Source organism: Canis lupus, chromosome 4, assembly GCF_048164855.1.
Source record: "Canis lupus baileyi chromosome 4, mCanLup2.hap1, whole genome shotgun sequence".
In the NCBI taxonomy this organism is placed as follows: domain Eukaryota; kingdom Metazoa; phylum Chordata; class Mammalia; order Carnivora; family Canidae; genus Canis; species Canis lupus.
Window position 1 is genome coordinate 48,484,290 of NC_132841.1, and position 12,632 is coordinate 48,496,921.

Consider the following 12,632-nt stretch of genomic DNA (forward strand, 5'->3'; position numbering starts at 1 on the left):
GTGAAGATGGCACAAATAAATGAAGAGATATTCTGTTTTCATGGATTGGAAAAATTAGCATTGTTAAAATATCCATACAACCACAGCAATCTATAGATTCTATGCAGTTTCTATAAAAATGGGAATTTTCACAGAAATAGAACAATGCTAAAATTTGTATGGAAACACAAAAGACCCCAAATAGCCAAAGTGATCTTAGAAAGAAGAACAAAGTTGGAGGCATCATTTTCTCTGATTTCAAACTATCTTACCAATCTATAGTACTCAAAACAGTATGGTATTGGCATAAAAACAGACACACTGATCAATAGAAGGGGACAGAGTCCAGAAACAAGCCCATACATATAGTTAATTTATGATAAAAGAGCTGAAAATATATAATGGGGAAAGAACAGTTTCTTCAATAAATGGTATTTGGAAAACTGGAAAATCACAAGCAAAAAAAACTTGCTTGTGGACTTATACTATCTTATATCATACACAAAAAATAACTCAAAATAGATTAAAGACTTAAATTTAAGACCTGAAACCATAAATCCAGAAGAAAACACAGGCAGTTAATGATCTTGGTGATAATCTTTTGGATATGACACCAAAAGCAAAGGCAACAAAAGCAAAAATAAACAAGTGGGACTGTATCAAACTAAAATCCTTCTGCACAGGAAAGAAAACCATTCAGAAAATGAAAACATAACCTAGTAAAATGGGAGAAAATATTTGGGAGAATAAGGGGAGAAAAACTTAACCTTAGTAAAATGGAAGAAAATATTTGAAAATCATATATCTGATAAGGGGTTAATATCCAAAATGTATAAAGAATTCTTATTATTAAAAATGAAAAAACTTGGGGCACCTGGGTGGCTCAGTCGGCCAAGTGTCTGTCTTTGGCTCAGGTCATGATCCCACGGTCTTGGGATCAAACCCTGCGTTGGGCTCCCTGCTTGGCGGGAGCCTGCTTCTTCCTCTCCTCCCCACTCATGCTATCTCTGTCTTTTGCTCTCAAATAAATAAAATCTTTAAAACAAAAACAAAAGGAAAAAAGAAAAAACTTCAAACAACCTAATTAAAAACTGGGCAGCAGATATAAATAGACATTTCTTGAAGACATACAATTAGCCAATAGGTACATGAAAAGATGCTCAACATAACTCATCATCAGGGAAATGCAAATCAAAACCACCAGGTATGTTGCACCTGTCAGAATGGTTATTACCAAAAGGACAAGAAACAGGGGTGCTTGGTGGGCTCAGTTGGTAGAGCATGTGACTCGATCTTGGGGTTGTGAGTTCAAACCCCACTTTGGCCATAGAGATTACTTAAAACAAACAAACAAAAAAGCAAAAACCAAAACAGACAAGAAATAATAAGCGTTGGGGAGAATATGGAGGGAACCCTTGTGTACTTTTGGTGGGAAAATCAATCGGTGCAGTCACTATGTAGAACAGTATGAATGTTCTTCAAAAAATTAAATATAGAACTGCCATACAAGCAAACAACTCCACTTCTAAGTATTTATCTGAAGAAAATGAAAATACAAACTTGAAAAGATATATGCACTTAAGGTTCAGCATCATTTATAATAGCCAAGATATGGAAAAAACTTAAAGATCTACTGATAGATGAATGGATAAAGAAAATGTGGTATATACACAGTTGAATATTATTTAGTCATTAAAAAAAGAAGGAAATCTTGTTATATGTAATGCTATGGATGGACTTTGAGGGTATTGTAATAAATGAAGTAAATCAGACAAAGAAAGACAAATACTGTATGATCTTATTTGTATGTGGAATCTAAAAATAAGCAAATAAAAACCCCAGCTACAGTGAAGATTGGTGATTGCCAGAGGCAGGAGTGGGCAAAATGGGTGAAAGAATCAAAAGATACAAACTTCCAGTTAAAAGATACTTTAGTCATGGGGTGTAACATACAGTGTGGTGACTATAGTTAACAATACTGTATTGCATGTCTGAAAGTTGCTAAGAGAATAGATCTTAAATGTTCTCAGACTAAAAAAATTCTATAGCTATATATGGTAACAGATGCTAATTAGACTTATTGTGATAATTTTGTAATATACATGAATATTGAATCATTACGTTGTATAGCTGAAACATATATACTGTTGTAGATCAATTGAAAATAAAAACAGGGCTCTATGCCTTTAAAAAAGAATGGTCACTGTAAATAAGCATTCTTTCCATCTTTTACACTCCTCTAAGTGTACAGAGACACATTTCTTAGATACTAAGATACAAAAAAACATTTGAAAGGTTTGCCAACAATAACTATAGTTGCTGGACCGGATGGCAGAAAAAAAATAACAAAGTAAAAAAGAATCCAAATAAAGTGAAAATTGCCTCTGACTATACCCCACCCCAATCTTAGTTTCTCATTGTAGAGATAACCACTAGTTTGGTATATATGCCTTCTGGTGTTTTTCTATACATTTATATACTTAAACATGATAGAAACTAAATATGTAAAGGTCATTTAAAAAAAATAAATCCTAAAAATAGTTGTTGAGATCTTCAAGTCAGTATATATATATCTACTTAATTCCTTCAGTTGTTATATTTCACATCAGTGCATTCTAGTACCTATTTGCTATGCTCTAACATGCTATATAATATCAAATGTTTTAATCTGTGCCAATCTTGTAAGGGAAAAACAATTATTTCTATTTCTTTGATTATCACTAAGATAGAGCATCTTTTCATGTGTATAGATTATCTGAATTTCTACATCTGAGAATGATGAATTTTCATCCTATGCCCATTATTTCAGTGAACTGTTTTTCTCATTGATATGTAAATTATTCTTTATGTAATCTAGATTCTTAAAAATTGTCAGTTTTATTTCACATGCATTTAGACACTATTTTATAACATCACTGGAAATGTCCAAGTAGTAATCTAACACAAGAATGTACCAGAAAAGGGCAGCCCTGGTGGCTCAGCAGTTTCATGTCTCTCATGAATAAATAAAAATCTTAAAAAAAAAAAGAATGTGCCAGAAAATAAATATTTTTAACATTTCCTTTATTTATTTATTAAAGATTTTATTTATTTATTCACAAGAGGCACACAGACAGGCAGAGACATAGGCAGAGGGAGGAGCAGGCTCCCTGTGAGGAGCCTGATGCGGAACTTGATCCCAGGACCCCGGGATCAGGACAAAGATAGACTCTCAACCACTGTGCCATCCAGGCGCCCCTAAATTTTATTTTTAAGTAATCTCTACACCTAGTGTGGTGGCTTGAACTCACAACCCCAAGATCAAGAGTCACATGCTCTAGCAACTGAGCCAGCCAGGCACTCCATCAGAAAATATATATATATATATATTTTAAAGATTATTTATTTATTTATTCATGAGAAACACAGAGAAGGAGAGAGAGAGAGAGGCAGGATACAGGCAGAGGGAGAAGCAGGCTCCATGCAGGGAGCCCAATGTGGGACACGATCTCGGGTCTCCAGGATCGCGCCCTGGGCCGAAGGCAGGCACTAAATTGTTGAGCCACCAGGGATCCCCCAACAGAAAATATTTTTAAACAATTTTCTTATTTTGGTTAATCAATTGCTTATAATTTTTTCACATTATCAATAATCCTGTCACGCATCTCTGCAGATAAACATGCAGATAAACAAATAGAACTATTTATTCGGCATAAGATTCTAAAAATAAAATTGTTGGAGAGAAGAACATATACAATTGAAGTTTTTGGATACACTGGGAAATATATGACATATAATAAGCACAAGTTGATTTTTTTTTTATATTGTAGCAAACTACCTTTTCTTGTTGCAGAAGTGAATCAGTCTGTAATTCTTTTTGTCGTAGTTTTTCATGTTCCTGTTTTTCAAGAATAAGGTTCTCCTTTAAGTTTTGCATTTCAGAATTTAGAGTTTCATCCCGTACTCTATCCCTGTTGACAAGGTCTTCTATAAAAGTGAAAAATACTGTAATTAGATACTAACTTTGACAAATCGGATTTCCATATATCCATTTTTGCTACTAGCATGTTACACAGATTAAGTATTTCCAAAGAAGTAAAGCCAAAACATAACTCTGAAGTTTGTATCATTTACTATATGTAATATATATTCTAAAGTATGTAATAAAACCTCCAAACCTGGTTCTGTATCTTCTCATTTTAAATGGCCACCCAATGGAGAAGTCAAGAACTGCACCATTGTATATATATATATATATTTTTTTTTTTTTAAAGATTTTATTTATTTACTCATAGAGATACAGAGAGAGAAAGAGAGAGAGAGAGAAGGAGAGGCAGAGATACAGGCAGAGGGAGAAGGAGGCTCCACGCAGGGAGCCCGATGAAGGACTCATCCCAGGTCTCCAGGATCATACCCCGGGCTGCAGGTGGCACTAAACCACTGCGCCACGGGGGGGTGCCCCATTGTATATATTTCAATGAAGACAAGCAATATATTGAAACAAACAGAGAACAAATATTATAAAAGATAAAAATTCTCGGAGAACAGGATTCATATGTTTACATAATTACTAAAAAAAAGTTGTTTTAATATACCATTACTTTCCTTCAATATTGTACATATTACTTATCTAAATACCTTTTTCTTTTTCGAGTAGCTGACACTTAGCATTCAGGTCTTCTACTTGTTTAGAAAGCAAAACAACATTTTCCTCAAGAGACTGCTTAAGGCTTACAACTTCATGATTCTTCTCTTTCAAATTTTCTTCTAATTGCGCAATATCTAGCTTGTATTTCTCCACTTGATCTGATGCACAACTGCATTAAAATAAATTATTTTGAAGAGCACATAATTTAGGCACAGGGAAAAATAACTGAAAATGATGTATTCATCACTAATCAACAAGGTCCAATGAAAAACTACTATTCATATTACCTAATTTCTTCGATGTATTCTAAGAGTTTTTCTGTTTCAGATTTTTCATCAGTCTTTTCCTTCTCTATTGAAACACTGAAAAAAAATTGCATATATCAATACATACAATAATCACACATAATGCTAATCTGTACCAAATACTGCCATATCAGATAGGCTGTCTCTAGAGTCCAAATTTCCTTTTTTAAAAATGTGTGTGGTTTTTTAAAAAAGATTTTTATTTTATTATTATTTTTTTATTTTTAAAGAATTTATTTATTGATTTGGGATAGAGTGAGAGAGGGAGAGCACAAGCAGGAGGAGCAGAAGAAGAGGGAGAAGCAGGGCTTGATCCCAGGACCCCAGGATTATGACCTGAGCCGAGGGCAGATGCTCAACTCACTGAACTACCTAGGCACCCCTATAGATTTTATTTTAAAATAATCTCTACATCCAATGTGGGGCTTGGCTTGAACTTAAAACTTTGAGATCAAGAGTTGCATGCTCAACCACTGAATCCAAATTCTTAACCATTACTTTACGTGACCTCTCAAGTTGACAATTTAAAATATACAAATAGTCTTTGAAGTTTTTTTTTAAGCTTTCCAAATAAATTCTGATAAAAGGGCTATGATGATAAGAATTATTACCTATAACATCCTGAGTGTTAGAAATGATCTTTCTTGTAGCTTTCCTATACAGCACACATACAAAATGCTATTCTGTGTGCTATAAAGCCTTTGATTCAGGTTGCCTTTTCTTCAGTTACTCAGGAGTTGTACTTCCTCCAAACAACTCAATTTGAAAAATGAGCAAGAAACTTAAATAGACACCTCACAAAAGGATACACATGAATGGTCAATGAGCACAGAAAGAGAAGCTCGACCCTTATACTAACAAAATTACAAATGAGGCACTACTTTCTCCCTAGTAGAAAGGCCAAAATAAAATAGATTGACAATATCAAACTTTGGAGAGGATAGGGAACAACTAGAACTATCACACATTGCTAAGTGGGACTATAAAATGGTACAACCACTTCTGAGGTTTTGTTTTTTTCAAGATTTTATTTGACAGAGAGAGAGGAGAAAGTAAGACAGGGAGAGGGAGAGAGGGAGGGAGAGCACAAGCAGGAGGAGCAGAGGAAAAGGGAGAAGCAGGCTCCCCACTGAGGAGGGAGTCCAATGTGGGGTTTGATCCCAGGACCCTGGGATCATGATCTGAGATGAAGGCAGTGGCTTAACCCAGGTGCACCCTCACTTAAGAGTTTTTTTTTTCTTTATTTTTTTTAAATACATTATACATATACTATACTACCCTCTGACCTAGGAATTCCAATCCTAAATGTTTATTTCTTGAAAAGTAAAAGTTGGTGTCTACAAAAAGAGATACATAGCAGTCTTATTCACAACAGTCAGAAACTGGAAACCCAAATAATTTTCAAAAGAGAAATAGTAAACAAATGGAGGTATATTCAGGCAGATATTCAGAAATACTCAGAAATAGAGGAACAAATTATAATACAGCAGTATAGATAAATGCCAAAAATATTATGTTAAACAGAGACATACACACACATACTGTGATAAACATCCCCAAAAGGCCTAACTAATTATGATGATGGAAGTAGAAAGTGGTTTCAGAGATTGAGGGACATCACAGTAAGGGAAGAGCAGGGGAGCAGGAAGGAGCGGAAAAAAATTTTCTGGGAGGATGTCAATGTTCTTGATCTTGTTCGGGTAATGAATACAAATACAATTGTCAAAAGTCATCAAACTGAATACTTATGCTATGTAATTATAGCTCAGTAATAAAAAGAAGGCTAGGATTGTGCATTAATCACAGCTTCCTATACTAATCAATATTCCTCCATTTTGGTCTACCATCTCCATAGGACGGTGTTACAACAAAGATTATGAGGCCTTTCCTCATCATTTATATAGAAGATGGACAAAATTAAAACATTCTTCCATCTTTTCAGCATAAAATGTTGGGAATCATCAGAGCTCAGTTGAAGAGAAACAGGAAGAAAAATAGGGCAAGCAGGAAGTAGTAAGACAAGCATGAAGGACGGTTAACTCTACATAAACAAGAGTGGGGTGAGAGAGGTAAGTCAAGAATTAGTCACACTTAATAATTTCCTTTTTATTTTAGTCACTCACAGTTTCCCCTCAAGTTGTGCTATTTTCCCCTGAGACTCCTCCAGATTCTTCTGAGTGACCTGCAGCTTCACTTCCATGCCTTCCTGTTTAGCCATCATATTCTACCAACAGAAGTATATTTTAGGAAATGAGAAATTGTTCAGATCCCCAGATCCAGAAATAGCATACTCACCAAAGACATCACTCACCCTCATCTTTGTTTCTCTTTTGTTTCTAAGTTTCATTAACTCGAGGCTTAGAATTCTCATAGTCTTCTGGTTATTATCTTCAGAAAACTAAGTAAAAGAAACAAAAAAATTCAAAAATATTTTCTACTAGGTCCTATATAAAAATCACAGAAATATTGATTGTTCTATTACTGGGACTATTATTTACCAACATTATACTCTGGTAGAGAATTTAGACTTTGACCACACCAGGATTTTACACGGCTAATGTTCTTGTCCCTCATTTTGATTAATGTGACTTTCTGGTTTATTTATTTAATTTTTTTTGAGGGTTTTATTTTTAAGTAATCTCCACCCAATGTGGGTCTCGAACTCATGACCCCGAGATCAAGAGTTACACGCTCTACTGACTGAGATATACAAGCACCTCTTTCTGATTTATTTTTGAAAGCTGCTTGGGTTGTCTACCTCTACATGCTGAAGAGTCTACTGCAAACCTCTAAACCAAGCTCCTTGGAGAAGATTCTGTAAACTGTGCTTGTTTAACAAAATACATCTGAATTGCCTGGTCTATTTTAAAATATGTAGAGTACAAGATTCATCCCAGGCCTACTAAATCAGAATTTCCCTTGGTGGGGCCTAGGAATCTGCTCCCTTCCCCATGCTTGATTCTTATGCACCCTTGTTCCCCTTGTAATCAAAGAGCTCAGCACATTACAGGCCTTCAATAAATGACTGTTATTAAACTGAACAGTGATTTATAGCCTCCTTCTACTTCTAAGCAGATGACCATATTATATCCTTTAAGATCTATTAGTAGTAACATAATACTAATAATATTAATAAATGAAATTTATCTATTAAACATGTTTAATCCACAAATTTATTGATTTCCCACTTCATTTCCAAAAGGATTTGAGATGGAAGTCTGATGTTATGCTATTATTTATTTCAGAGAAAGATTTTTGTAAAAAAATTTTATTGAGAGAGAATGAGAGAGAGCATGAGCAGGGGGAAAGGCAGAGAGAGCAGGAGAGGGGGCAGGAGAGGGATAAGCAGACTTCCTGCTGAGCAGGGAGCCCAATGTGAGGCTTGATCCCAGGACCCTGAGATCATGACCTGAGCCAAAGGCAGATGCTTAACCAACTGAGGCACCCAGGCACCCCCAGAGAAAGATCTATCAGGAAGCCCAATGTGAGGCTTGATCCCAGGACCCTGAGATCATGACCTGAGCCAAAGGCAGATGCTTAACCAACTGAGGCACCCAGGCACCCCCAGAGAAAGATCTTTTTCATTTTTTTTCTTTTTTCTTTCTTTCTTCTTTCTTTCTTTCTTTCTTTCTTTCTTTCTTTCTTTCTTTTTCTTTCTTTCTTTCTTTCTTCTTTCTTTCTTTCTTTCTTTCTTTCTTTCTTTCTTTCTTTCTTTCTTTCTTTCTTTCTTTCTTTCTTTCTTTCTTTCTTTCTTTCTTTCTTTCTTTCTTTCTTCCTTCCTTCCTTCCTTCCTTCCTTCCTTCCTTCCTTCCTTCCTTCTTTCTTTCTCTCTCTCTCTCTCTTTCTTTCCCTTCCTTCCTTCCTTCCTTCCTTCCTTCCTTCCTTCCTTCCTTCCTTCCTTCCTTTCCTTCTCTTTTAAAATATTTTATTTATTTATTCACAAGAGACACAGAGAGAGGCAGAGACACAAGCAGAGGGAGAAGCAGGCTCCATGCAGGGAGCCCAACATGGGACTTGATCCTGGGTCTCCAGGATCACGTCCTAGGCTGAATGCGGTGCTAAACCGCTGAACCACCCGGGCTGCCCGAAAAAGATCTTTAAAGTGACTTCTAGATGTATATTCTTTATTTTTTTTTTAAGATTTTATTTATTTATTCATGAGAGACACACAGAGAGAGAGAGAGAGAGGCAGAGACACAGGCAGAAGGAGAAGCAGGCTCCATGCAGGGAGCCCGACGTGGGACTCGATCCCAGGTCTCCAGGATCACACCCTGGGCTGAAGGTGGCGCTAAACCGCTGAACTACCCAGGCTGCCCTAGATGTATATTCTACAAGTTTTACTTATTTACTGGGGGTGACTTTGAAGAAGGGTGAGAAAACATCAGACATTAAAACAAAAGTAACTTGTTTATCACCTCTTATGTGTCAGGTACCATAATAAAAAAGACAATAATAATTCTTCCTGGAAGCAGCTTAACATTTAAGCTATATTGGGTGGAAGAAAAAGACCAACCTAGAGCCTAAAATTCCCTAACAACTATATAAAAAAAAAACCAACATGTTTCTACTTTATTCATTTATAAATATTATTATCAGGTTCAAATACCTTTGATTTAAGTAGCTCATTAGATCTAGTTAACTCAATAAGCTGTTTTTCTAGTGAAGCATTACTTGCGGAGAGAGATGTTTTCTCCCTGACTGCAGCATTTAGCTTGGCCTCCACCTTCTCCAACTCAGCTTCCAGATCTTGGATCTGCTTGTCCTGAGCACCACGTTCTTGCACAAGAACACGAATCTGGAAAGAAACAAAGTGATGAATGATTCACCAATACAGTACTGACTTAACTATATGCTATTGATATGAAAACATTAAAATTCTAGAAAAACCTCTGTGACATGATGCTTTTAGATATTCTGATTTTACTGCTTGTACAGTTGTATTTATGTCTTAAAAATCTATAAGCATTAAAAAAATCTGTAAGCAGTTTAAGAAGAGAGGGTTTAGTTTTTAAAATGTTATTTTAAAAAATATTTTATTTTTGTTTATTTGAGAGAGAGAGAGAGCACAAGAGAGGAAGGAATAGAGGGAGAGGGAGAAGCAGGCTCCCCACTGAGCAGAGAGCCCGATCTGAGGCCTAATCCCAGGACTCTGGGATTATGACCCAAGGTAAAGGCAGATGCTTAACCATCTGAGCCACCCAGCTGCCCAGAGAGGATTTTTTTTTTCAAGATTTTATTTCTAAGTACTCTCTACACCAATGTGTGGCTCGAAATCACAACCCTGAGATCAAGAGACCCATTCCTCTGACTGAGCCATCCAGGCATCCAAAGAGAGGATTTTATTTGCTTGTAATCTTCCAAGTGTAATTAAACTATTCACTTTTAAGGTATTTCTACCTATACGAATTCTTTTTTTCTCTAGTTATATGAACTCAAATTATAGTTTGAGGGGCAGTCAGTTAAGCATCTGCTTTGGCTCTGGTCATGATCATGTGCTCCTTGCTCAGTGGGGAGTCTGCTTCTCCCTTCCCCTTTTGCCCCTCCCCATTTGTGATCTCTCTCGCTCTCTCAAATAAATAAAATCTTATAAAAAATTATTGTTTGAAATGCTAAGTGTTCTCTTCATTTCAAGAAGGCATAATGGAGTTTCTAGGTAGGATGTTATAAGTACTCCAGTACGAATGATCAGTAAGCCATCACTCCTGTTGAAATTAACAGATCAAAACTAGAACCAGTATCAAATCACATATCTGGAGCGCCTGCATGGATTAGTCAGTTAAGCATCCGATTCTTGGTTTCAATCTCATGGTCATGGGTTCAAGCCTCGAGTTGGGCTCCATTGGGCATGGAGTCTACTTAAATAAATAAAAACAAAATGTGCCACATGTCACAAAATGTGGCCACATATCTGACAACAGAAAATGTGGAAGCCAGGAGACAATGAAATAATTTGTTTAAAATGCAGGGGGAAAAGTGCCAATCTAAACTCTATTCCCAATGAAAATATGTTTTAAATTTGAAGGTGACATACAGATGTTTTAAGAGAAAGGAACAGCTAAGAGCATTTGCCAGCAGTAGGCGTGCAGAATAAAAAGTACTACAGTGCTTTAGGCTGAACAAAAATGATCGCAGATATTTACAAAGCATGCACTTAATTTTTTTTTTTTTATTTGATAGAGAGTGAGAGAGCAAGAGTGAGCAAGCACAAGTGGGGGAGCAGCAGGCAGAGGGAGAGGGAAAAGCAGGCTCCCTGAGGAGCAGGAACCTGGGATCATGATCTGAGCCGATGGCAGATGCTTAACCAACTGAGCCATCCAGGTGCCCCAAACTATGTACTTTAATATAAGGACATGGACAGACTGATAATAAAGGGATCAGGAAAGATTTACCATGTAAATATTAAAAGAAAGCTGAGATGGCTATATTAATATCATATAAGGTAAACTTTTTTTTTTTCATATAAGGTAAACTTTTAAGGCAGAAAGTATTACTAGTAATAGAGGGAATTTTATAATGAAAAGGTCATTTCAAGAGGAAGACAATCTTAAATTTGTTGTGCTCTTAATATAACTTCAAAATATATAAAGCAAAAAATGACAGAATTAAGAAGATAAATGGAGTAATCCATAAAGCTGGAAATGTGAAAATACTTTCCTTACTAGCTAATAGAAAAACTAGACAAAAAAATATCAGTTCAGATAAGGATTTGAACAAAACTTTTAACCATATTGAACTGACATATTTAAACTATATCAAGAAGTGCAAATACTTTCTAGTACACATAAAGCATTTACCAAAATAGATTATTTGTTAGGTATAAAAGTATCAGGAAAGCATACCTGTATTAAGTCGCATGAGGTATGTTCTACTCTTCCTTATTGGCATAGTATTGATACTAATCTTGGTATTTTTTTTAGCCAAAATTGTTTAACTAAAAATGTATCAAACGTCATTTATATATAGATGGCTATGAAATAGATGCTAGGGATTGAATGAGCTTTAAGTTTCCTTACCAGAAGATTTATACTTATATTATTGATTTACAACCAATGTTTATAGCATAGTGTTATAAAATAGAAAAAAGAGGGGCACCTGGGTGGCTCAGTGGCTGAGTGTCTGCCTACTGTTCAGGTCATGATCCTGGGGTTCTGGGATCGAGTCCCTCATTGGGTTCCCTGTGGGGAGCCTGCTTCCCTCTGCCTCTCTGCTTCTCTGTCTCTGTGTCTCTCATGAATGGATAAATAAAAATCTTAAAAAAAAAAAAAAAAAAAAAGTAGTGGCAGCGTGGGTGGCTCAGTGGTTTAGCGCCGCCTTCAGCCCAGGGCATGATCCTGGAGACTCAGGATTGAGTCCCATGTCAGGCTCCCTGCATGGAGCCTGCTTCTCCCTCTGCCTGTGTTTCCGTCTGTCTCTCTTCTCTGTGTTTCTCATGAATAAATAAATAAAATCTTAAAACAAAAGTAGAAAAAAGAATACTGAGATTATTTATATCATGCTTTTGCAATTAAAGAAGGTAAGGCTACAAAAAGAAGGGTTTGTACCCTCAAATGCCTACATGGCCAAGCAGATAATATAAAGGACAGAGAGCCAGGTGAGGACTGAAGAGCAGATATGGAGTTTAAAGGAGGCAGTTCTGCATGGCCCTAGCAGATTGTTGCCCTGGAAGGGAATATGGAGAGAGTGTTGTCAGAACTTCTGACTTCTCAACAAAGCCAGAAATC

At 36.1% G+C, this 12,632-nt stretch overlaps 1 protein-coding gene across 3 annotated transcripts in view; it reads right to left on the reverse strand.

The window, feature by feature from the left end:
* The window catches only part of HMMR (hyaluronan mediated motility receptor), a 46,021-nt gene that overhangs the window by 22,117 nt on the left and 11,272 nt on the right, over positions 1 to 12,632 (reverse strand). For all 3 annotated transcript variants that reach the window (XM_072824240.1, XM_072824241.1, XM_072824238.1), the window contains exons 5-10: positions 9,518 to 9,706; positions 7,223 to 7,309; positions 7,035 to 7,135; positions 4,894 to 4,968; positions 4,597 to 4,775; positions 3,797 to 3,945 (exon numbers count right to left, since the gene is read on the reverse strand). In XM_072824240.1, coding sequence (XP_072680341.1) covers positions 3,797 to 3,945; positions 4,597 to 4,775; positions 4,894 to 4,968; positions 7,035 to 7,135; positions 7,223 to 7,309; positions 9,518 to 9,706 — 780 coding nt within the window. The remainder of the gene's footprint in view (positions 1 to 3,796; positions 3,946 to 4,596; positions 4,776 to 4,893; positions 4,969 to 7,034; positions 7,136 to 7,222; positions 7,310 to 9,517; positions 9,707 to 12,632) is intronic.